Genomic DNA, 27,444 nt, shown 5'->3' with positions numbered 1-27,444 from the left:
AGCAAATTAAAAATTACAACTTTGGGGTTCCCATCTCTTTTCTTTCTCTCTGCTTCTTTTTTCAATTCTTCTCTTTCTTTGTTTTATCTTCTGTCTGTGTCCATCTCTACTTCTTTCTGTCCTTTCCCTTTCCTTCACTCTCTCCCCACTGAGAAGGCACTGGGGATTTGTTTTTCATGAGAGTTGGACTTTGATTAGCTTAGGCAATTCTCTCTCTTTTCCATCTTAGTCTCACATTTCCAAACCCTACCTATTAATCCTATCTCTGATCATGTGAAATATTTAATATATAAAAGATGTAATAAATATTCATAAATTAATTACATTCTGTGGATCTAAAAGACAAAGCAAATGGACTTTTCAAAAGATTATAAAATTAACCACTTGTTTTGAATAACTGACTCAAAACAGTTGAACACATTGATTTTCCTCAATCCTCTCCTTTTCTATATTTATTTCTTTCTCATTATGTCTTGTTGTCTGTCTTCTGAAGAGGTGAAAGGAATTCTCTTTAGTAAGAACTGACACCTTTTACTAGGTTGCAAAGATTTCCCTTGTTTCTGTCCTTGTATTGCAGACTATCTGGGTCCAGTGTGAAATCGTCAAAGGGACAATGGAAAGACACCTTTATATATTAACAAGTATTCACAACTTAGATCATTTCTATGCGTGGAACTTACAAGTGGACTTTTAGAAAGCTTAGCAAATTAATTTATTATGTCAATTAACTTAATCAGTTTTCTTAAACACAACTCTGATATTTTCCATCTCTATACATCTTCTTCCCTGCCAAAGAGAGAACTGAAATTTTAATCAAACTGGAAGATTTCACAATTTCCTCCATCCCACCTCCACCCTTGTGACCCAGCTTATTAAGCTCATTATATACCATCTGTGTTGTGTATGTTGTATATGAAATATTCAAAGGTACAATATAAAACATACAATGCATATGTATTCACAAATTGGTTATTATCTATGTATCAGAAATGCCGCACAGTTTAGCTAAATAATGCTTTACGTAACTGACTATATGTTCCTGAAGTGGGTTTGTTAGATTCTCTCCCTCCTTTCCCCTATTGCTGTGTCTCTCTGTCTTTCTTATTATGAGGGATGACCCTTTAAGTGACTTGGGAGATTTTTCTCCTGCCTTTGCACTTCAGTCTATTAAATTCCATCTGTGTTAAATGTGAAATATTTCATAATAGAACATAAAACACATTTACAACGTAGCTAGTTTCTAAGGTTTTGAAACACACAAGAGGAATTTTTAGCTTGGCAAATTAACTCATCATAAAAAAGTAAGTGGATATATTTTCTTAAATCTATCTTAGGTATTTTTCCCGCTCTCTATCTCTATTCCTTGTTCTTTATCTTGCCTCCTGTTTTCTTTTTATTTCCATCTCTCTGATTTTTCTTTATGTCCTGTTTTATGCATTATCTTTACTTACCTATGCTACACATCTAAAGAAATAATATATACAATGCCAATAATAATAAAAATGTCATTCTAACAAATGATCAAATTTCTAGGAAAGATGGATATATAAGGATCACACATCCAAACTATCATTTTAGAAAATTAATGTAATAATTCGCCAAATTAGGGAAAATAGGGGATGATGTCAACAACTAGCCACAGACTTTGAGGAATTTCATTCATTTATTTAATACATGTTTGAATCTGGAGCAAAGAGCAGACAGCCTCTGCTTGAAGCTAGTTCATAGTGAGGACTGACAGCATTTGGAGAGAAAGCCAGCCATACCAATCAGAACATCCATGGATTGTGGGTCTGACCTTTCTCTGGCCTAGAGTTCCATTCATATGCTAGACCCTACATGGAAGAGTGTATGCAGAATTTAGAAAGGAATGCCCATAATTTATGGTCACAATAAAAACAATACATATATATGTGAGGTAATAATATTTATATGGTTCCTAAATCAATAGGTATAAAAGTATGTGCAGCAAAATGTCTCCCTCCCAAATCTGCCCCCAAATTACCCATTTCACATCTCCTTCTTTTAGGTAACTATGATTAACAGCCTCTTGTGTATCTTCCTAGAAAGAGTATGGTGGGTGTGTGTGTGTGTGTGTGTGTGTGTGTGTGTGTACACAGTTTGAAAACATTTATCTACAATAATTAAAATAATGTAATACATATAAAAATAGACAGAAAGACAACAATGAAAGAGAATAATAAATATAGACACAGATGTATGCATTTGTATGTGTATGTATGTGCACACATATGAATTTAGTATATGATAAAAGCAGCATCTCATTTCACTGAGGAAACACTGGATTATTCATTCATGGATACTGGTACATTTTGTTACCTCATAGTGCAAACCAAAAATAAAACTCCAGATTATATTCGAGATGTAAATTTTAAAAATGGAAATAATGTAGTTCCTAAAAAATGAAGGTAAAAAGTTGGAAAGATGTCCAATTTATATAGCAGACTGAGCAGCAACATTTACCTCCTCTTTCTCTTAAGACTTCATCAAGTGCCAGTGAAAACAGTAAAATAGAATAAACCCATAAGGAAGAAAACAACAGTAAAGAATGAATTAAAGAGCTCAAGAGAATTTTGGAATTCAGAAAGTGCTAATGGTGAAAGCAGGCCTCAGTGTAGATGAGAAGCTGCAGAGGGAGGTCAGTTTACAAGGGAGGTCCCTGCTGGCACCGCCCAGAGAGGACACAGACCTGGAGGCTGCAGGGACAAAGGGAGAGGGTCTCAAGAATGGGAATGGAAAATAGGGACATTTCCTGCAGATCTGAACTTGGAAAAGTTACAAGCCCTACTTCCATAGGCACAGTGGCTATATCAATATGTTTACTCTCCCAGTCGAAAGAAAGATAACCTGAGTGCCTTTTTCTAAAATACTCTGAAGCGTCTTTCTACAGAAAACTAGGGAAATTTAAGTGGGTGGTAGGCCCTTAAAGAAGAAATGCAATCCTAACAAAAGACAGTATTTACACAGTCATAATAATACAAATTTCTCTTGCTGGTTTTGAGCTTTTTAAATCAATCTATAGAGAAAGTATTGAAAGCTTAATTAGGGGTATATAACTGTATTAGTTTTCTATTTATTGGTACTTTATCAAATTACCCCACGCTTGTTGGCTTAAAACAGCACAAACTTATACTCTTATACTTCTGAAGGTCAGAAGTCTAAAATGGGTCTCACTGTGCTAAAATCAGGATGTAAGTGGGGCTGCCTTCACTTCTGGTGACTCTACGGAAGAATAGGTTTTCTCGCCTTTTTGACTTCTCTAGGTAGTCCACATTTCTGGGCTTGTGGCCCCATTTGTCATCTTTCAAGCCAGCTGTAAAATATCTTCTACTCATTTTCCTTTTGACTCTTGTCTCCCTCCCTCTCCTTTATAAGGATCCTCATGGTTACATTATGCCCACTTGAATAATTCAGAATAATCTATTTTGAAATCAGCTGATTAGGAACCTTAATCCCCACTTTCCATGTAACCTAACATGTTCACAGGTTCTAGGGAATAGAATGTGGACATCTTTGGGGGGCCACTATTCTCCCTACCACAAGAACTAAGTGTGCATTTTAATCTGTTTTTACAATGAAAGCAAACTTTTAGTTGTCAGAAGTTGGAAGAAAGAAGGAGAGGATATGAGGACAGAAGGGTTGATAGATCAATAAATATAGCTAACTATTTGATCCAGCTATCAAGACTTGAAGGAAAGGAGAGGTAGGGCCAATGGAAGTGAGATAAGCACTCATATACCTTAGAGTAGGGAATCAATGTTTCGTCTCTAAAGGTGAAAAACAGCAGTATAAGCTCATTATTCAGAACTATGGAGGGAACCATCAGAAGTAAAACATAAGTAGTTAAAATGAGAACTGCTCCTTTTCAGTATATACCTTTCTATTATTTGATTTTTAAATTTTCTTTTCTTTCCTTCTTCCCTCCCTCCCTGCCTTTCTTCCTGCCTTCCTTCTCTCCTTACATCCTTCCTTCTAGATGCAAAGTAAAAAGGGAGTGGTCCGTGTAGTTATTATGCTTATAGACTCTGGAGCAAATTTGCTGCCTTGTTTCCAAATCTTGCTCTACCACTTACCAACTGTGTGACCCTGAGAAAATTATTTAATCTGTCTGAGCCTCGATTTCCTTATCTATAAACCTCAGATAATACCACCACCCACCTCAAACTGTTGTTCAAAGGTTAAGTGAGTTAATACATGCCCTCAGAGAAATGCTTTGCACATATTACATGCTCAGAAATTGATCATTATTAATTCTACCACCATACCCATGTATTACTTTGAAAAACAGTAAGAAAACAAGAACGACAATATCTTGTTGCATTATTTTCCTATGGCTGCCATAAGAAAGTACTACACCCTGGATGGGTTAAAACAAAGCAAATGTATTCTTTCACAGTTCTGGAGGCTGGAAGTCTGATATTGAGGTGTCAGCAGGGCTACACTCCCTCTGAAAATTGTAGGGAAATCCTTTCTTGCCTCTTCCTAGTTTCAAGTTGTTTTCTCGCAATCTTTGGTGTTCCTCAGCTTATAGAAGCATCACCCCAATCCCTGCCTTCATGTTCACATGGTGTTCTCCATGTGCATGCACATGCATGTGTATGTCTCTATGTCCAAATTTCCCCTTTTTATAAGGATACCAGTCATATTGGATTAGGGCCCACTCCACTGCAGTATGACCTTATCTTAACTCATTACATCTGCAGTGACCCTGTTTCCAAATAAGGTCACATTTTGTGGTACTGGGGGTTAGGACTTAAACATATCTTTTCAGGGGACACAATTCAACCCATGATACCTGTCTTGGCAAGCGTGAGGGGAAATTGGCATGCTCATCACTGATAATAGGAGTGGGAATTCTTGAACCTTTCAGAACAGCAGTTTGTCAATATGTATCAATTTTTTTAACGTGTCTACTTTCTGAAATAGCAATCTCAATATCCTGTCTGTATCTTAGGCAAATACTTACGTAGGAGCAAAATGTTATAGGGAAAAGAAGGGTCTTTACAGCGTTGTTTATAGCATTAAAACACAGAATATAATAGTAGATGATTGTTTAAATAGATTGTGATCCATCTATATGAAGACATTACCAAAAAAGATACTATTTTATTGAGTTTCACAAAGAAATGCTACACTTCCTAGTGACAACAGGGATTATCATCATTGTCAACTATGCTCTGGCCTGACAGGAAGGCTTTTCACTTTTTTTTTAACTAAACAAAACAAGTAATAATAAATGAAATGTGTGGTGTGTTCATTCTAATTGCTAAAATATTTTACTAAATCTCGTCTACATTTTACTTGGATTATGTGCATTTACTGACATGAAAAACACATTTATAATATAAAATTAAATAAAAATTAGCTTATAAAACAGTATCAATACTATGGCCCCATTTATATAAAAACATATTTATACAGAAAATGCAAAGGGAACTGTCTTAAATACCAAATGTAAAATAATCAGTTAATGTACCAAAATCTTCTAAGATACTTCTGGAAAGTGGAAATAAAAAGTATTTTAATTTCCAATATTTGCTCCTCCATATATTTCTAATTTTCCTGTCATGAACATGTATCTTCTGTGAGCTCAAGATGAGACCAACAGCAGTTTACCCAAATGAAGTGGGAGTGGGGTCTGATTGGGCAGCCAAGGATTGGTCTCAAGAGTTGATGCCAGGCGGGGCAGTGCCCAGGACAGACGGGGAGGTGAGAGGAGTGAACAGATACAGGGACTTCTCTTGCTTGCTCACTCCGAGGAGGAAATCCCCGCAGCAGCAAGGGCAGGCCCTCAGCCTCTAGGGCCCAGCTGTACAGTGCACAACTTTGGGCTATGAGATGCTGCAGCCTTGGCCTCCTCCTGGGGTCTCCTTCCTCTTTTTCTTTAAGTTGGGGTGGGGAAGGGAGGGGAAACCAGGCAGTGGCAGTGGTGGTGGCACCTCTGGAAGCAGGAGGCCAGCTTCTCTGCTCACACATGTAAGGGGTTCAGTGCAGACGTGAGGGGACAGGAGGGTGTGTGAGACCTACAAATGACTCCTCTCCCTCCTTGCTTGTACAGTCCCGGGATCAGGGTCCTGACGGCTGGCAGTACCTGTGCAGCCAGTGCAGGAAAAGTATGTCAATGCCCCTGCGTCACCTTCAACAGAGTAAGCCAGGGACGGGTCCCTGTCTGACCCTGCCCACACTCCCAGGGCTCTGAGCCCTGGCCACGCACTGGCCCAGGTAAGCCAATGAATGATAGCCAGGAGCGCTCTTGGGGCACAGGGGCAGGGCACAGGAGGCCCAGACACTCCAACCGCCAGCCACCTCTACTGCTTCTGCCAAAGCCAGGCACTTGACCCCAGCAGCAGTACTCACCCACTGGAGGGAGGGAATTCTTCAGATTGGGGCCAGCCACACCTTGCCTGCCTGTGCCACTTGGACTGGTCCAGCCGGAGGCCTGCCACACATGACCCCAGGACCCCATGGAACAGCCCACCCACCCCCGCAGCCCTACACTCTCTATCCCTTCTGCATCTTACTCTGAACAGCTTTCAGCTTCCCTAACAGGCCATGCTCTCTCATACTTCTGAATTTTTGACATCTCAGTGTTGCCTTTGTCAAGAATACCCTTTTCCCACACTAGTTCCAGATCTCTAAATCCTGTTTGTCCTTCAATTCCATTTCAAATGTTGATTTTTTTTAGGCACCCTTCCCTGATTCTGAGGTGGAAGGAGAACAGGGGGCAGAGGAGATGACAACTGTGACATCACAAGAGGGAACAGCGTATGTCTAGATAATGAGATAAAAGGACATATATAATTGTGGATTCACACAGACAAGTGTTGCTTGAAAATTAATGTTGAAAGCTTCTATCACTTCATAGCAAAAAAATATTATGTGATATGTGGGCCCCAGCATATACTCCATTTTGACGAACATTCTAAGGTTAGTTGAGATCCAGAATATATCGTTCCTCAGGCCCCTTGAACTGCTCAGGGGTCATTTCAAAATGGACAGACTTAAGGCCACAGAACAAAACTCTAGTTCCATTTGTCAATATCCAAGAGTTAGCCATTGATAAAACCTAGCAGGTTTTGCCAACCAAGCTTTTTTCTGAGTTACGTGATCCACTTAAGAAAATAATTCCATGGCTACTCCCTGGACATCCTGGCTGTGTGCTTGACATTTTCTGGGATTAGTTAATGTGCCACCTCAGCACGGGCTGAGTTAAGCAATTATTTTAATGCAATCTTTAGGAACAAAGCTCAGCTCTTTGCCCACCATGGCCTCCATCTGCTTTCTTTTCTCATACTCTAACCCTAATTCCCTTCACCTTCTGCACCACTCTCCAAGAGGCAGCAGGCAATTGTGGTTAAGAGGATGGTCTCGGGAGCCAATCTGACAAGTGTTCGTTTTCGTTTTGCCATTGCATAACTGTGACAAGGAGCAAATTACTGAACTTTTATATACCTCAGTTTTCTCATGATAATACTACCTTTGTCACAACATTGCTTTAAAGATTAAATAACTTATAAGCACTTAGAACAGTGACTGGCATGCAGTACAGGTTACAGAAATGTTTGTTAAATAAAATAAGTTAAATACCTGTACTAGACCGGATTATCTCTGTCCCAACAACATGGCCCAGCAGGTCATACTGGTTCAAGCGAGAACCATCCTGTGCCACTTCCACAGATTTGTTCTTTCCGAGAGTCCAAGAATAAACCACTTCAGCTGTTGTATAGGCATCTAAGGCAGAGAAGAGTCAATAAAGAGAAGTTGAAGGAAACAGAGAATGATTACCCTTGATACTAAACTCAAATGAGATTGAAATAAAACTTCCATCTTCAAAGAGTTCTGGGCATGTGGTCTGTCTTCAACTGAAGTACATCAGTACATCCATCCATCCATCCATCCATCCATCCATCCATCCAATAAACTGTCATTGAATAGCTACTGTAGTATATGCTGTGTACATTGAAATGAACTCAAAGTGTTCTCATACTTCAGTGACTGTCTTCTAGACAGTCAATAAACTTTTTCTTCTGTTGGAAAGAAAGGGGAAAGAATGGCTAAAATATTATCTCATGTAGATGTCACAGACTCAAATGCCTACAGGAGCCATAGAGGTTGACATAATTTGGATATTTGGCCCCTGCAATTCTTATGTTAAAATGTGAACCCCAGTGTTGGAAGTGGGGCCCAGTGGGAGGTGTTTGAGTCATGGAGGCAGATCCCTCACAAATGGCTGGATGCCACCCCCCTCCAGTAATGAGTGAATTCTTGCTGTATTACTTCACAGGCTATCTGATTGTTTTAAAGGAGCCTCGCACCTTCTTCTCTCTTTTGCTCCCTCTTTTCATGTGACACACTGGCTTGCTTTGCCTTTCACCATGAATGAAAGCTTCCTGATGTCCTTACAGAAACCAGATGCTGGCTCCATGCTTCTTGTACAGACCCCCATAACCGTGAACCAAATAAAACTCTTTTCTTTGTAATTTACCTAGCTTCAGGTATTCCTTCACAGAAAAGCAAAACAGACCAATACAGAGGTACCTTGAATAACTGAATCAGGCTAGCTGTAAGAAAAATAAACTGGCAGAAAAGTAATACAAATTTAATTAATTATGGGGTGAGCATATCAGAGAAAGCAAAAATTCAAACTAGTGATATTTTAAGTTAAAAAAGAAAAATTCCAAATTAAAATTACAATAATTAATTTTCTTTCATAACTTATTATCATTTTGATATGCAAACAAGACAACTGACACCTTTTCTTTTGTATCAGCATTAATGTCAAGGCTTGCATTTAGAATTCCAATGTCAAGTACAGAATTTGTATAGATGAACAGGGGTGTGAGTAAGGGAAATGGTGAGAAATGAGGTGGGGTTACTTAATGTTAGTCAGTATATTAAAGAAATGAGTTGATTCCTTCCCTGACGTGATTAACTCTTTCCACCGTGGATTTTATATCTAGGGTGAGTACTTGCCCTAACTCAGGCACCCAGGCTCATAAAGGGAAGCTGATCACATACTGTATACCCTTTTCCTTCAAGTTTTGAGCTGCCTGTTGTTCAAGTCAGAGGGGAAGAGGGGTTCCTCTACCTCATGGTGGCAACTACTATACCCCTAATATACTCTATTTAAACCTTTTACCACAAAGCAAATAATTTCTGGTGAATCTGCCAATAAACAAATATAAATGCTGGGTCCCTGCAAAACTTTGCAACATTGGATATACATTACACAAGTCTGACATTAACAGCTATTCATGGGTACTAATTGTGATCTGCTTACATTACACTTTTTAAAACTTTTTCAATACACCTAAATAAGTAATTTCCTGCTTTGTTTGTGATGAGTAGCACACTAAAAATTTCTCCAATCACATCAAAATTCTCATTGACATCATGAACAAATATTCATAACTCTATGGTATTTTTTATATCTGTGCTCTCATACGCTGCAAAGGAAAATATCACAGGAAGTTTAACTTTTCCACATAACTTGCCTTGTATATAGTCTCAGTCATTTCTTCAACACAACAACAACAATATTTCTAGTTGGACACATACATTTCTGATGCAATTAATAGACTTTTTTTTACAAGTTTGGTACCTATGAAACATTTTGATGCCTATAAAGGTTTGTTGCTGAATGCATAACCACATTTTCTAGCAATAACATTTAGTGTATGCATTGGAGCACAAAACCTAACTTTCAATGTTTTTAATTAATATTTTCATTGTGCAGTTCTTCTATGTAAAAATCATATGTTTTTTGTAATGAATAGCATAATTTTGATATATGAAGTTTTATGTTTTCAATAGAAGCATGCTTTGTGTGCTTAAAGATGGGAAAATATCTTTTATTTCTATAAGAAAATGTAAACTCTCCCATCTTGTTTAAAGTATAGCCATCTCAGCATGTCTTAATTAAAAAACAAAATTGATAGATATGGTACAAGAACTCTTTCACTTTCCTCATTTCTACTGGGAGCTCTTAATTCTCTTGTAAGTAAAACAAAAGTGCAAGTGAGATGATTACTGGCAATTGATATTAGACTCCCTTTTCAGGGAGTGAGGTGAAAGTGATGGAGGTTATGAGGAAAGGGAACGCATATCCTCATCTACAAGGGATAGTCACTATTTGGCTTCGACTGATTGAAGCCATGTAGGATTTGAGCCCAGTGTTGTCAATCTTCTGATTTTGTGAAATAATAAGCAAATGTGGAATTTTATGTGACATCTCCCAAATGTAAAATCTTAGCAAATAATTTTAAAAGTTGTAAACAGTGTGTGGATCAAACAAATCACACCTGAAGCTCCCAATTTACAACCTGTGGTCTAGGGACTTTCTCCTATAGATGGCTACGATTCCTTATGATTCCACCTTAAAAACAAAGCATCCTCTTCTACTTATGGGATATCTAGGGCTCTCAGCTTGAATTGTGGACCTTTAAACTATTATCACCAAGAAGAAAGGGAAATCTTCTCAGAACCCTTCTCATACCCTTACCTAAAATTTATACTGATATTATATGAGGCAGTCATAATACTATCAGTGAAATATGAATTCATAAGACCCTTGTGCTCTTATTTTTCCCCAGAGTCTTTTATCTTTAGTACATATGCTTGGGGTACCCCTACTCCTAAGCAGGGAATCATCTGTATATGTCTTCTTACCTTTGCTGTTCAGATGGTTGTAACACTTTTTGTTTAAAGATAGTGCCATGTTCTATCCAATCTACCCAAGATTTTGACAGTGTAAAATGTAAACAGGTTTGTTCATGGAAAGTGTAAGCAATGGAAGATTTTGTTTCCACCCCTAAAAAGGAAAATGAATTTCTTGCTGGAGCTCTTAACTTAAGCTAAGTACCTGGCACAGACAGCCCTGAATATTCACCCTGAAAATCCAAGCAGATCCTAACACAGATGTGACAATAAATTGTGCAGCTATCAGTATTTCAGAAAATTCACTTGGCCAGAGTAGCAACTTACTTTATGCAGAAAGCAATGATTTAATGTCTTTGGCAATAATATATGGGAATAGAGGGATTTGTGGAGAAAAAAATACCCTCTTCTCATAAGATAGAGGGCAAAGCAGGAAAGACACGAGTAAGTGTAAGAAGAAAACAAAAACAAATTGAAAATTACTCGATCAAGTGTCTGCTTGGAGCCTGACTTGTACTGGTAAACAAAGTTTGTGAAGGCACAGTGGCCACCATCACATCAGGAAGCCCACAATTTACTTGGGGAGACAGAGAAAGCACAATGGCTGTAGTGCAATTTGGAATATAGGAGTATGCACACTAGTGAAATAAACACAAGTGTTAAGTAAAAACAGAGGTGAGCACTATTACTCCTGCTCAGAGTGGGGTGTTACAGAAGGATTCCTAAAGTAAATGATACTCAGAAGACGACGCCACCTTTAGGAGGTGAAAGAAGGACATTCCTAGCAAAGAACAACATAGTCAAGGCAAAAAGTATGTGAGCACATGGAGTGGTAAAGGAATTAATAGTATCACTGGAGTCACAGGCCAGAAGGAAGCTTAATAAATAGCATAAAATATCCAAGTTAGTCTGGGTACAGTGGCTTATGCTGTAATCCCAGCACCTTGGAAGGCCAGTGCAGGAGGATTGCATGGGGCCAAGAGTTTGAGAACAGCCTGGGCAACACAGAAAGAAACCGTCTCTGCAAAAAAAAAAAAAAAAAAAAAATTAAAAATTAGCTGGGCATGGTGGCACATGCCTGTAGCCCCAGCTGCTCAGGAGGCTGAGGCAGGAGGATCAATTGAGCCCAGGGGTTCAACGCTACAGTGAGCAATGATCGAGCCACTGCATTCCAACCCAGGCAATAGAGCAAGGCCTTTGTCTCAAAAAAGACCTTTGTCTCAAAAAAAAAGTCTGAATTGCCTACCCTAAGAAATAAGAGTTTTTGCAGTCCTGGATTTCTTGCTTTTATTATATAGTCCCCAGAAGAAACTTCTAATGGGCAAGTGGGAACCTCTGTTGGAATATGCACATGTGTGTACACACAACGAGTTGTGGACATGCCTAAAGGAGAAAGATGACATGACCAGATATAAGCTTGGGAAGGATCACCCTGGCTGTCATAGGGATGGCTGGTGGAAAAGAGTGAAACTGAAGCCAAGACGGTATTTAAAAGGTCATCACAATGCCTTTTGGTGTCAGTGACCCATAGGCATAATATACTAGACAGTGGGTTGAACTGAGTGGGACGGAGCGATTTCAGAAGTAGAAATGATTATAATTTTTGAGTTTTCATGTGGTTAAGAAAGGAAAAAGGACATTTAAAAAAGATTCTACATGATCCTAACATTGTAGCTTTTGCAAGTACATGGATAATGATGGAATTTATTCACCCACTGGGGAACAGAATTCTTCCCAGTTAGACCTCTTTCTGCTTTCCTTCCTCCATGGATTTGGGCTCCTTTAATTCCTCAGCTTCTCTCCTATAAAACTGCCCCCTCATCTCAATTACAATCATTGTACTTTCATGGAGGAGCTGGGGTAGGGTGGAGGGACTGGTTCCTGAAGAAAGGATATCTACCTGACATTTAGAACTTTTGCACTCGCTGAATGGGCCCCTCAATATATCTCATATGAGTTATAATGGCTAAAGCATCTCCTTGTCTTTAGTTGCTTAGCAAAATGCCTCCTTCTGTTATCTGAGCCTTGGTATGTAACACACCCCAGGAAAAATGGAAGTAACAAACAATCTTGCCATGTTAGCACAAATGAGAATGTATTTCTTTTGAAATATTGTCAGAAACCACTTGCTTGATAAATTGATTTAATCAGTTACCCGTTCAACAAATATCAAGGCATCATATTAGATAGTGAAGACACAGAGGTCATAAATCATTTGAGGCCCCATCACCTCATTGAGCTTACAGTCTAGTGAGAAAAGACAGACAATAAACAAGTAAATAAATAATATAGTCCCATAATTGCCAGATTCACCAAAGTTGAAATGAAGGAAAAAATCTTAAGGGCAGCCAGAGAGAAAGGTCGGGTTACCCACAAAGGGAAGCCCATCAGACTCACAGCAGATCTCTCGGCAGAAACTCTCCAAGCCAGAAGAGAGTGGGGGCCAATATTCAACATTCTTAAAGAAAAGAATTTTAAACCCAGAATTTCATATCCAGCCAAACTAAGTTTCATAAGTGAAGGAGAAATAAAATCCTTTACAGATAAGCAAATGCTTAGAGATTTTGTCACCACTAGGCCTGCCTTACAAGAGACCCTGAAGGAAGCACTCAACATGGAAAGGAACAACCGGTACCAGCCATTGCAAAAACATGCCAAAATGTAAAGACCATCGAGGCTAGGAAGAAACTGCATCAACTAACGAGCAAAATAACCAGTTAATATCATAATGGCAGGATCAAGTTCACACATAACAATCTTAACCTTAAATGTAAATGGACTAAATGCTCCAATGAAAAGACACAGACTGGCAAACTGGATAAAGAGTCAAGACCCATCAGTCTGCTGTATTCAGGAGACCCATCTCACACGCAGAGACATACATAGGCTCAAAATAAAGGGATGGAGGAAGATTTACCAAGCAAATGGAGAACAAAAAAAAGCAGGGGTTGCAATCCTAGTCTCTGATAAAACAGACTTTAAACCATCAAAGATCAAAAGAGACAAAGAAGGCCATTACATAATGGTAAAGGGATCAATTCAAGAGGAAGAGCTAACTATCCTAAATATATATGCACCCAATACAGGAGCACCCAGATTCATAAAGCAAGTCCTTAGAGACTTACAAAGAGACTTAGACTCCCATACAATAATAATGGGAGACTTCAACACTCCACTGTCAACATTAGACAGATCAACGAGACAGAAAGTTAACAAGGATGTCCAGGAATTGAACTCATCTCTGCAGCAAGCAGACCTAATAGACATCTATAGAACTCTCCACCCCAAATCAACAGAATATACATTCTTCTCAGCACCACATCGTACTTACTCCAAAATTGACCATATAATTGGAAGTAAAGCACTCCTCAGCAAATGTACAAGAACAGAAATTATAACAAACTGTCTCTCAGACCACAGTGCAATCAAACTAGAACTCAGGACTAAGAAACTCAATCAAAACCGCTCAACTACATGGAAACTGAACAACCTGCTCCTGAATGACTACTGGGTACATAACGAAATGAAGGCAGAAATAAAGATGTTCTTTGAAACCAATGAGAACAAAGATACAACATACCAGAATCTCTGGGACACATTTAAAGCAGTGTGCAGAGGGAAATTTATAGCACTAAATGCCCACAAGAGAAAGCAGGAAAGATCAAAAATTGACACTCTAACATCGCAATTAAAAGAACTAGAGAAGCAAGAGCAAACACATTCCAAAGCTAGCAGAAGGCAAGAAATAACTAAGATCAGAGCAGAACTGAAGGAGATAGAGACACAAAAAACCCTCCAAAAAATCAATGAATCCAGGAGTTGGTTTTTTGAAAAGATCAACAAAATTGACAGACCACTAGCAAGACTAATAAAGAAGAAAAGAGAGAAGAATCAAATTGACGCAATTAAAAATGATAAAGGGGATATCACCACCGACCCCACGGAAATAAAAACTACCATCAGAGAATACTATAAACACCTCTACGCAAATAAACTGGAAAACCTAGAAGAAATGGATAATTTCCTGGACACTTACACTCTTCCAAGACTAAACCAGGAAGAAGTTGAATCCCTGAATAGACCAATAGTAGGCTCTGAAATTGAGGCAATAATTAATAGCCTACCAACCAAAAAAAGTCCAGGACCAGATGGATTCACAGCTGAATTCTACCAGAGGTATAAGAGGAGTTGGTACCATTCCTTCTGAAACTATTCCAATCAATAGAAAAAGAGGGAATCCTCCCTAACTCATTTTATGAGGCCAACATCATCCTGATACCAAAGCCTGGCAGAGACACAACAAAAAAAGAGAATTTTAGACCAATATCCCTGATGAACATCGATGCAAAAATCCTCAATAAAATACTGGCAAACCGGATTCAGCAACACATCAAAAAGCTTATCCACCATGATCAAGTGGGCTTCATCCCTGGGATGCAAGGCTGGTTCAACATTCGCAAATCAATAAACATAATCCAGCATATAAACAGAACCAAAGACAAGAACCACATGATTATCTCAATAGATGCAGAAAAGGCTTTTGACAAAATTTAACAGCCCTTCATGCTAAAAACGCTCAATAAATTCGGTATTGATGGAACGTACCTCAAAATAATAAGAGCTATTTATGACAAACCCACAGCCAATATCATACTGAATGGGCAAAAACTGGAAAAATTCCCTTTGAAAACTGGCACAAGACAGGGATGCCCTCTCTCACCACTCCTATTCAACATAGTGTTGGAAGTTCTGGCTAGGGCAATTAGGCAAGAGAAAGAAATCAGGGGTATTCAGTTAGGAAAAGAAGAAGTCAAATTGTCCCTGTTTGCAGATGACATGATTGTATATTTAGAAAACCCCATTGTCTCAGCCCAAAATCTCCTTAAGCTGATAAGCAACTTCAGCAAAGTCTCAGGATACAAAATTAATGTGCAAAAATCACAAGCATTCTTATACACCAATAACAGACAAACACAGAGCCAAATCATGAATGAACTTCCATTCACAATTGCTTCAAAGAGAATCAAATACCTAGGAATCCAACTTACAAGGGATGTAAAGGACCTCTTCAAGGAGAACTACAAACCACTGCTCAGTGAAATAAAAGAGGACACAAACAAATGGAAGAACATACCATGCTCATGGATAGGAAGAATCAATATCGTGAAAATGGCCATACTGCCCAAGGTAATTTATAGATTCAATGCCATCCCCATCAAGCTACCAATGAGTTTCTTCACAGAATTGGAAAAAACTGCTTTAAAGTTCATATGGAACCAAAAAAGAGCCCGCATCTCCAAGACAATCCTAAGTCAAAAGAACAAAGCTGGAGGCATCACGCTACCTGACTTCAAACTATACTACAAGGCTACAGTAACCAAAACAGCATGGTACTGGTACCAAAACAGAGATATAGACCAATGGAACAGAACAGAGTCCTCAGAAATAATACCACACATCTACAGCCATCTGATCTTTGACAAACCTGAGAAAAACAAGAAATGGGGAAAGGATTCCCTATTTAATAAATGGTGCTGGGAAAATTGGCTAGCCATAAGTAGAAAGCTGAAACTGGATCCTTTCCTTACTCCTTATACGAAAATTAATTCAAGATGGATTAGAGACTTAAATGTTAGACCTAATACCATAAAAATCCTAGAGGAAAACCTAGGTAGTACCATTCAGGACGTAGGCATGGGCAAAGACTTCATGTCTAAAACACCAAAAGCAACGGCAGCAAAAGCTAAAATTGACAAATGGGATCTAATTAAACTAAAGAGCTTCTGCACAGCAAAAGAAACTACCATCAGAGTGAACAGGCAACCTACAGAATGGGAGAAAATTTTTGCAATCTACTCATCTGACAAAGGGCTAATATCCAGAACCTACAAAGAACTCCAACAAATTTACAAGAAAAAAACAAACAACCCCATCAAAAAGTGGGCAAAGGATATGAACAGACATTTCTCAAAAGAGGACATTCATACAGCCAACAGACATATGAAAAAATGCTCATCATCACTGGCCATCAGAGAAATGCAAATCAAAACCACAATGAGATACCATCTCACACCAGTTAGAATGGCGATCATTAAAAAGTCAGGAAACAACAGGTGCTGGAGAGGATGTGGAGAAATAGGAACACTTTTACACTGTTGGTGGGATTGTAAACTAGTTCAACCATTATGGAAAACAGTATGGCGATTCCTCAAGGATCTAGAACTAGATGTACCATATGACCCAGCCATCCCATTACTGGGGATATACCCAAAGGATTATAAATTATGCTGCTATAAAGACACATGCACACGTATGTTTATTGCAGCACTATTCACAATAGCAAAGACTTGGAATCAACCCAAATGTCCATCAGTGACAGATTGGATTAAGAAAATGTGGCACATATACACCATGGAATACTATGCAGCCATAAAAAAGGATGAGTTTGCGTCCTTTGTAGGGACATGGATGCAGCTGGAAACCATCATTCTTAGCAAACTATCACAAGAACAGAAAACCAAACACCGCATGTTCTCACTCATAGGTGGGAACTGAACAACGAGATCACTTGGACTCAGGAAGGGGAACATCACACACCGGGGCCTATCATGGGGAGGGGGGAGGGGGGAGGGATTGCATTGGGAGTTATACCTGATGTAAATGACGAGTTGATGGGTGCAGCAGACTAACATGGCACAAGTATACATATGTAACAAACCTGCATGTTATGCACATGTACCCTACAACTTAAAGTATAATAATAATAAATAAATTTTAAAAAAAATAAAAATAAAAAAATAAAAAAAATAAAAAAATAAAAAATAAATAATATAGTAACAGATAGTGGTGCATGCTATAAAGAAAATAAAGTAGAGTTACAGGGTGAGGAGGGGCGTCATTAGATACAGTGATAAGAGAAGATCTCTCTGAGGGTAGTTTCTAATCTAAAATATTAAAAAATGAGAAGGAGTCAGTCATGCAAGAGCTTGATGGAAAACATTTCAGGCCAAAATAATAACAAAACAACTAAACCTCCCAAACTCCCCAAAACCAGCAAATGCAAAGTCTTCTATGTGGTAAAGAGTTCTAGGAACTGGCAGAAGGCCAGTGTAATGGGGAAAGGGATATGATACAAGGTTGAGGAGGTAAGTAACCAGAATACAGGATCTAAACCAAGATACAGAACACAAAGAGTTTTAGTGAAAAGAACTTAAGTTTGGTTTGGACATAGTAAAAATCCAAGGATTCTCCAGATTTCCCAGCACCATATGTTGAAGAGACTGTCCTTCCCTTAATGTGTATTTTGGTGCTTTTGTCAAAAATCAGTTGGCTGTATGTAGGTTTATTTCTGTATTCTTTATTCCTTTATTTTTTTATTTTTATAGATTTGGAGACTACAAGTGCAGTTTTGTTAAACTGATATATTGTGTAGTGAACAAGTCTGAGCTTTTAGTGTACCCATTGCCCAAATACTAAACACTGCACCCTACAGGTATTTTTTCAATCTTCACCCCCTCATACCCTCCCATTTTTTGGAATCTCCAGTGTGTATTATTCCACTCTCTGTATCCATGTGTATCCATTATTTGGATCCCACTTACAAGTGAGAATATGCAGTAGTTGAGTTTATGAACTATATCACTGAGGATAGTGGCCTCTAGTTCCATCTATGGTGCAGCAGACACATGATTTCATCCTTTTTATGGCTGAGTAGTATTCCATGGTGTCTGTGTATGTGTTTGTGTGTGTACATACATATATGTACCAATTTTCTTTATCCAGTCATCCACTGATGGACATTTAGGTTGATTCCATGACTTTGCTATTGTAAATAGTGCTGTGATAAACATACAACTGCATGTGTCTTTTTATGTTCCATTGTTCTATGTGTCAATTTTTATGCCACTACCATGCTGTTTTGGTTACTATAGCTTCATGGTATATTTTGAAGTCAGGTAGTGTGATGTCCCCAGGTTTATTCATTTTGCTTAGTATAGTTTTGGAGATTTTGGGTCTTTTGTGGTTTCATATGAATTTTAGAATTTTTTTTTCTATTTCAGGAAGCATGTAATTGGTGTTTTGATAGCAATTGTATTGAATGTGTAGCTTGCTTTGGGTAGCATGAACATTTTAACAGTATCAGTTCTTCCAATCCATGAACATAAGACCTCTTTCTACTTATTTGTGTCTTATTCTGTTTTTCTAATTTGTGTTTATAGTTTTCATTGTGGAGATCTTTTACCTCCTTGGTTAAATTTGTTCCTAGGAATATTATTGTTTTGTAGCTATTGTGAATGGAATCACTTTCTTTTTTCAAATAGTTCACTATTGACATATAGAAATTGTACTGACTTTTGTATGTGGATTTTGTATCCTTCCATGTTGCTTATTTTCTTCATTAATTCTAACAATTTTTTGTTTAGTTCTTTAGGGATATATATACACACACAAATACACACATATACACACATATATGTATGTGTGTATGGATATATATATATTTATTTATATGATTATGTCATCTGCAAATAGGGACAATTTGACTTCCTCCTTTCCAATTTGGATGCCTTTTATTTCTTTCTCTTGCCTAATTGCTCTGGCTAGGACTTCTAGTACTTCTAGGACTTCTGACCAGTAGTTGTGAGAAGTGGTGAGACTGGGTATCCTTGCCTTGTTTCACAGTTTCAGATCTTAGAAAAGAGCTTTCAACCTTTTCCATTCACTATGATGTTTGCTGTAGGTTTGTCATATATGGCCTTTATTGTGTTGAGGTACATTCTTTTTCTATACCTAATTAGTTAAGAGCTTTCATCATGAAGAGATGTTGAACTTTATTGAATATTTTTTTCTTCATCTACTGAAATGACCATGTGTTTTTTGTCCTTGATTTTGTTGATGTCATGTATCACATTTATTCATTTGCATGTTTTCAACCATTTTTGCATCCCTGGGATGAATCCCATTGCCTCTTCAACATGGTGCTGAGAAAACTGCATGTCCACATGTACAAGAATGAGACTAAACCCTTATCTCTCACTATAAACAATCGAATCAAAATGGATTAATGACTTAAATGTAAAACCCAAAGCTATAAAATTACTAGAAGAAAATGTAGGGGAAATTCTCCATGCCATCAGTCATCTAGGCAAGGTTCTTTTAGATAAGAATCCAAAAGCACAGGCAGTAAAAACAAAAGTAGAAATATGGAATTTTATCAAACTAAAAATCTTCTGTAGAGCAAATGAAACAACCAACAGAGCGAACAGAAAATACACAGAATGGGAAAAACATTTTCAAAGTACACATCTGATAAGGGGTTAATATCCAGTATATATAAGGAACTCAAATAACTCAATATAAAAAAATCTGATTTTAAAAATGGGCAAAAGACCTTAATAGACATCTCTCAAAAGAAGATATACAAATGGCCACCAGGTATATAAAAAATGCCCAGTATCACTAATCATTACAGAGATGTAAATCAAAACCACAATTAGATATCACCTCACCCTGGTTAGAATGACTATTATCAAAAAGACAAAAGAGAACAAGTGCTGGAAAAGATGAGAATAAAGGGGAACTCTTTCTTATACACTGTTGGTGAGAATGCAAATTAGTACTGCCACTATGAAAAAAAGTAAGGCGTTTCCTCAAAAAATTATAAACCAAATTACCATAATATCCAGCAATTCCACTACTGGGTATACACCCAAAATAAATAGAGTATGTTCAAGAGATATCTATACTTCAATTATTATTTTAGCACTGTTCAAAATAGACAAGATGTGGAATCAATCCAAGTGTCCATCAATGAATGAATTAATAAGAAAATGTTATATAAACACACACACACACACACACACACACACACAATGGAATGCTATTCAGCCATAAAAAGAGAATGAAATTCTATTATTTGTGGCAATGTGGATAAAATTGGAAGATATTATGTTAAATGAAGTGAGCAAGGCTCAGAATGACAAATATTGCATTGTATCATTCATATACATAATCTAAAATAGATGATATCATAAAAGTAGAGAGTAGAATGGCGGTTACCTGAGGCTGGGGAAGGAGAAGAGAGAGGGCCTGGAGAGAGCTTGGTTAATGGAGGGAGATTGATTAATGGGTACAAGGTATAGTTGGATAGAAGGAATAAGTTCTGGTGTGCTATTGTGCAGAAGGTTGATTATATTTAAAAAATATTGTATGATATATTTCAAAATAGCCAGAAAAGAGGATTTTGAATGTTCTCATCACAAATACATGATAAATGTTTGAGATAATGGAAATGTTAAATACCCCAATTTGATCATTACACAATATATATATTTATTGAAACATCTAATTGTACCCAAAAAGTATACACACTTATTTGTCAATTAAAACAAAAATAATTTTTTAAAAATTTAGGCATTCTGATGAATCTGAAAGCTACAGTCCGAGGTTGGTATATATAAAACCAAATGGAAACAGGTACTATATTGGTTTATAACTTAATCAAATAATTGCAATTCTCAAAACTTTTATTATTCACAGTGACAGGACAAGTTATAGCCACTAATTACTGGCAAATTAAGAAAATTTTGAATTTCTAGTGCAGAGTATATATGCTTCTTTATGTATTGAGATGATCGTGTGGTTTTTGTCCATTTTATTAATATGTCATATTATGTTGAATGGTTTTTCGTTGTTGAGCCAACTTTGTATTCCTGGGATAAATCTCACTTAAAACTGATGTATAATCCATTTTATAAGTTGCTTGAATCAGTTGCTAGAGTTTCGTTGAAGATTTTTTTGTCTTATGGCTGTCTTATGATTATAGTCATAAGAAATACTTGTCTATAGTTGTATGTTCTAGTGACCTTTGGTTTTGGTATCAGGGTAACACTAGCCTCGTAGAATGAATTAAGAAATGTTCTTTCCCTCTTGCTTCTCTAGTTCTTTTAATTGCGATGTTAGAGTGTCAATTTTAGATCTTTCCTGCTTTCTCTTGTGGGCATTTAGTGCTATCAATTTCCCTCTACACACTGCTTTAAATGTGTCCCAGAGATTCTGGTATGTTGTATCTTTGTTCTCATTGGTTTCAAAGAACATCTTTATTTCTGCCTTCATTTCGTGATGTACCCAGTAGTCATTCACGAGTTGATGGGTGCAGCAGACTAACATGGCACAAGTATACATATGTAACAAACCTGCATGTTATGCACATGTACCCTACAACTTAAAGTATAATAATAATAAATAAATTTAAAAAAAAAAAAAAAAAAAAAAAAAAAGAAATGTTCTTTCCCCTTCTATATTTTGGAAGAATTATTTGTGAAACCCTGGTATTGATTAGTATCAAGTCTTCTTCAAATGTTTTGTACAATTAGATCTAAGCCTGGGCTTTTCTTTGTGAGAAGTTATTAAATCACTAATGTAACCTATTTACTTAGTATAGGGTCAATGAAAACTTCTATTTCTCCTTCAGTCAGTTCCATCAGTTTGTATATTTCTATGACTTTTTTTCATTTCATCTCGGTTATCTAATTGGTTGGTGTACAGTTGCTCATAGTATTTCCATAAAATCCTGCTTATTTCTGTAAGGCAAGCATGATGTGCCTTCTTTCATGCTTTTAGTAATGTGATTCTATTCTTTTATTTGCTTTGTCTGTCTGGTGAAAGGTTTATCAGTTTTGCTGATCTTTTCAAATAACTTAGATTTTTTGGTTTTCTTTAATTTTTAAAATTCTTTATTTTATTTATTTGTACTCTAATATTTATTATTTTTTCCTTCTGCTTGCTTTGGATTTAGTTTGGTCTTCTTTTTCTAGTCTCTTAAGGTGGAAGTTCAGGTTATTGATTTTAGATTTCTCTTTTAAATATAGGTTTTACAATGATAAATTTCCCTCTAAGCACTTCTTTAAGCTGATGCATCCCATGAGTTTTGGTATGTTATGTCATCATTTTCATTTGTTTCAAAATATTTTCTAATTTCCCTTGTGATTTTTTATTTGGATCAGTCTATTTAAGAGGAGAATGTGTTGTTTGATCTCAACATATTTGTAAATTTTGGGAATTTCCTTTTCTTACTGATTTCTAATTTTGGGTAAGAAAATGTACTTTGTATGATTTCAATACTTTTAAATCTATTGAGTCTTACTGTATGACCTAATATATGGTCTATCTCAGAAAATGTTCCATGTGCACTTGAGAATAATGTACAGTCTGATGTTGTTTGGTGGAACGCTCTATAGATGTTGGTTATGTCTAGTTGGTTTATAGAATTGTTCAAATCTTGTATTTCTGTGTTGATCTGCCTAGTTGTTCTATCTATGTACTGAAAGTGGAATATTGAAATCTCTAATTATTACTGTTGAATTGTCTTATTTTTCCCTTCAGTTCTATCAGTGTTCCTTCATGTATTTTGGGGCTCTGTGTTTAAGTGTGTATTTCTTATAACAATTATAGTTATTTTTCTTTCTGATGGATTGACCTTTTCATCATGACAAAATTTTCAAGGCTTCTACAGAGGAGGGAAGAAGAAGATGGGAATAGGGCTCCCTGGTCTTACTGAGAACTAATCATTTTTCTTGAATAACATTCTTCAGAGTGTTAGGAGACTTTTGTTAAATTCCGGAGTTTGGAGAAAGTTTATTTTGACAATGTTTGAAAATTGTCTCCTTGCTTTTATGGAGGAGTGGATTTTAGAAGTTCTAACTCTGTCATTCCAGAATTGCTTCCTCACTAAAGGTTTTCTAAGATTAATTTTAACTGCCCACTTAGGAACTTAAGAATTTAAATCACTCTCCTTCTTGATGTACTTTATTTGGCCTCCAGGACAACACGTTCCCTTTAGATTTTCTCATACGTCACCTGCCTTTGTCTTCACATTTATTAAATTATTCTCTTCTTTCTAGCTTCTAAATGTTACCATGCCTAAAAAGAAAGTCCTTCCTTGATTCTCTTCTTTTCTCTGTATATAGTCATTTCTGTAGTGATCTCATCTAGCTGTATGACTGTAAACATCATCTATGTGGATGACACCTAAATTAAATCTCCAATCCAGATCTGTTTAATGAACACCAAAGTTACATTCCAGATAATCAGCACCCAGGAGTATCATTTGCTTCCCTTTCCAATAACAACCCTCACCAAGGGTAACCACTATCCTGACTAGTGCTTCTCTGTGGAAACTCCTTCCTGACATTGTGTTGAGAAAGATACATATTTTTCTGAATATCAAATCCAGAGAAAAATACTTGAGAAATGAGCAAAAATAGAAAAATGTATTATAATGATCTTGTAAGAATTAAAGCTTAACAATAGACATAGAGACTTTACTAGTTTGAAGGAATCTATTGATGTTAACTCAAAACCAAGAGCAGGAAACACTGTCACACTGAGTTAAAGTTTTGAAATTCTCAGGTGTCAGAACAGAAGTACAAAGGAATAAAGTGGTCACAACCTGATCAGTTGATTTTGCTTATTATAAGTGTGTTAATGGCCCTTTATGCTGCCGATGGTAATTTTTGAATATTTAATATTAGTAAGTCTATATACATAAGTATACTATACACATAGTATTTTATATGTATAGTATACTGCACACACAGTATTCTAAATGCATAAAATACTATACACCATATGCATAGTATACTATACACAAACCCTGAGAGTGTTCTTCTAATAAATAACAAGTTTAAGAAGCAAACTAAATCCTTAAACTGGCAATTTTGATGAGTGATTCTGTGTAGTGCTGTTTACTTTATTAAGAAATTCAAATGTTGTTATTCAAATACTATCAGTTTGCTATCATTTTCCAGTGTCTGAGTAATCTTTCATATACTACCACTCTTTATGAATACTTCTAAAGTTACTATTAATATTTTCATTTATTAAAAGTTAGAGATCCGTATTATGAATAAAGAGCATTAAGAAGTTTGAAAGTGTTCTATGAATAATGACTTTTAACAGCACGTATTAGTTTTGCCTGTTTGTGTATATAGTATAAATAGAATCAGACTATGTATATACTTATGTATTTGGCTTTTGCTCAGCATTGTGGCTGTGACCTCATCCATGTTGAGTGTAATATAATTGTCATTGCTGTATAGTATTTCATTGTGTGACTATGCTACAGCTTTTTATTCCATTCTGATGGACATTAAGGGAGTTTCCAGTGGAGTTTATTACAATTAGCTCTGCTATGGACATTCTTAATATGCCTTTTGGTATACATAAACAATGATGCCTGTTTGGAACTATGCTCAGGACTAGAGATGCAAAGTTATATGATATGCACATGTACAGCACTGTTAAATAGCACCAAACAATTTTCAAAAACCTTGGTACAAATTTACATTCTTACCAGTAGTGCATGAGAGTACAGATTTGCTCAACATCCTCACCAAGAAGTGGTATTTTCTGTCTTTTTTATGTTAGTCATTCTAATGGGTGTGTACTGGTAGCCTTTGGATTTTATTTTGCATTTCTCTGCTGACTAATACAATCAGTCACTGTGTGTGTGTGTCTGTTTGTGCCTGTGTGCATGTGCATGTGCGTGCCTGCTGTCTGTGTGTGTTTGTGAGCTTGGGAAACTGTTTTAACAAGTGCCCATTAGAGACTTTGGCCTTTTTTCTATCGAGGTTTCAGATACTTCTTATATAGATTTGTAGGATGCCTTATGCTTTCGAGTCCTTTGTTATGCATATGCAACGCAAATACTTTCTCCCTCTCTGTGGCTTCTACTCACTCCCTTAATGATCTTCTAATAAAGAAAATTTCTTAATTTTTAATATATTTTAAGTTATTCTATTTTACCTTTATAGATAATGATAATCTATGTCCTATGTAAGCAACCTCTACCTTTTCCAAGATCATGGAGACATTCTCTTATGCTTTCTTCTATTAATAAAAGCTGGATTGTTTTACCTTTCACTCTTTCACATTTAGATCTGCAAACCATCTGGAATTTATTTTTGCTTATCATGTGATATAAGAGTCAAGATGAATCTCTCTCTCTCTCTCTCTGTCTCTCTCTCTCTCTCGTTCTCTCGTTCTCTCTCTCTTCTATTCTGTTCCATGAGTATATTTGTCTACTTTGCAGCAATAATACCTTTTCTAAATTACTGTAACTTCAAAATACCTCTAGATATCTGATATCAGATTAGATTTTAATGTAAATTTCCCAGCTTTATTATTCTTTAAGATCACCTTAACTATTCTTGTTACTTTAAATATTTCCATATAAACTTTAGAATAAGAAATTTTTTCATTCTATTTATGCTGCTTCATGTTTATATGATTTCTTGAGTATTAGGGCTGATAATTTTCATCAGTTTTAAAGTGTTTGGCCTTTACTTAATTATTGTTTTTGCTCCTTTATCTGCCTGTTTATCCTCTGCAAATTACACATTGCAATTTCTTTTATTAACTTTTATTTTAAGTTCAGGGGTACATATGCAGGATGTGCAGATTTGTTACATAGGTAAATCTGTGTCATGGGGGTTTGCTGTACAGATTATTTCGTCACCCAGGTAATTAAGACTAGTACCCATTAGTTATTTTTCCTGATCCTCTCTCTCCTCCCACCCTCCAAAAAGCTCCAGTGTGTGGTGTTCCCCTCTGTGTGTCCATGTGTTCTCATCATTTAGCTCCTACTTATAAGTGAGAACTTGCGGTATTTGGTTTTCTGTTCCTGTGTTAGCTTGCTAAGGATAATGGCCTCCAGCTCCAAGCATGTCCCTGCAAAGGACAAGATCTCATTCTTTTTTGGTGGCTGCAGAGTATTCCATGGTGTATATGTACTATATTTTCTTTATCCAGTCTATTATTGATGGGCATTTAGGTTGATTCTATGATTTTGCTATTGTGAGTAGTGCTGTGATGAACATACATGTGCATGCGTCTTTATAATAGGATGATTTATATTCCCTTACTGTGACCCACATGCTTTTTACTTGTTTCTGTATTTATCTTTCTATCCTTCAGTTCTGCTTTTTTTCTATTTATCAGTTTTTCAGTCATCTGATGCTGCCTTCTGCTTGTCAAATCTATCCATTGAATTCTGAATTTTAGATATTGTACTTCTCTGTAATTCTAATTTATTCTTCTTTATAGGTTCCAATTTTCTGTTAAAATTATATAGGTATTTGACCTGCTTTAGTAATCATTTCCCTTTTTTCTTGAATATATTAGCCATAGCTTTCTAAAGTCCTTATCTACAAACTCTGACATCTAAATCACCTGTAGGTCTGTTTATATATTTTGGTTTTTGGCTTTGGTTTTAAAACTTGGTTTTAGGTCTCATGGTCCTGCCTTTCATATGACTATTGATTTTTCATTGAATTCCATACATTGTGTATAAAATTGTAGTATTTTCAAAGAGAAGTCTCTTTTCCACCATAGAGGCTTCATTATTTACTTTGCTATACAGATAGTATGGGAGAATTATTACCTTAATCTCATAATGGACTTGTGCTGGGTTATAGTTTTTACTAAATCTAGTCTGTCTTTGCTATTGCCTTGTTCCTAGGATATAGCTCTCTAGGATTTTAAACTAGTAGTTTAGCATGGCTTCTTTTTTTTAGTATTGGAAGACTGCAGAAAAGGAAGCTCTCCTTTTCAACGTTTTTCGTATTAGCTTTTGTCCTCATGCTCCGTGCAAATTCAAAATTCACCAATTATATTGAGAGGGAGATCAGCCATTAATTTGACATGTTTCAGATATTTCCTTTGTGTCACCCTAGCCCTGTGTGATCATCAAATCATTGCTGTTTCTTC

At 36.6% G+C, this 27,444-nt stretch overlaps 1 protein-coding gene across 1 annotated transcript in view; it reads right to left on the bottom strand.

Annotated features, from left to right (window-relative positions):
- Positions 1–27,444, bottom strand: part of LOC100997111 (gamma-aminobutyric acid receptor subunit alpha-3) — a 92,779-nt gene that overhangs the window by 32,610 nt on the left and 32,725 nt on the right. The window contains exon 3 of the mRNA XM_031660818.1: positions 7,609–7,752. Within this exon, the coding sequence (XP_031516678.1) occupies positions 7,609–7,752 (144 nt within the window). The remainder of the gene's footprint in view (positions 1–7,608; positions 7,753–27,444) is intronic.

Source organism: Papio anubis, chromosome X (assembly GCF_008728515.1).
Source record: "Papio anubis isolate 15944 chromosome X, Panubis1.0, whole genome shotgun sequence".
Classification (NCBI taxonomy): Eukaryota; Metazoa; Chordata; class Mammalia; order Primates; family Cercopithecidae; genus Papio; species Papio anubis.
The sequence above is the reverse complement of the archived record's forward strand: the minus strand, read 5'-3'. Positions and strand labels throughout refer to the sequence as shown.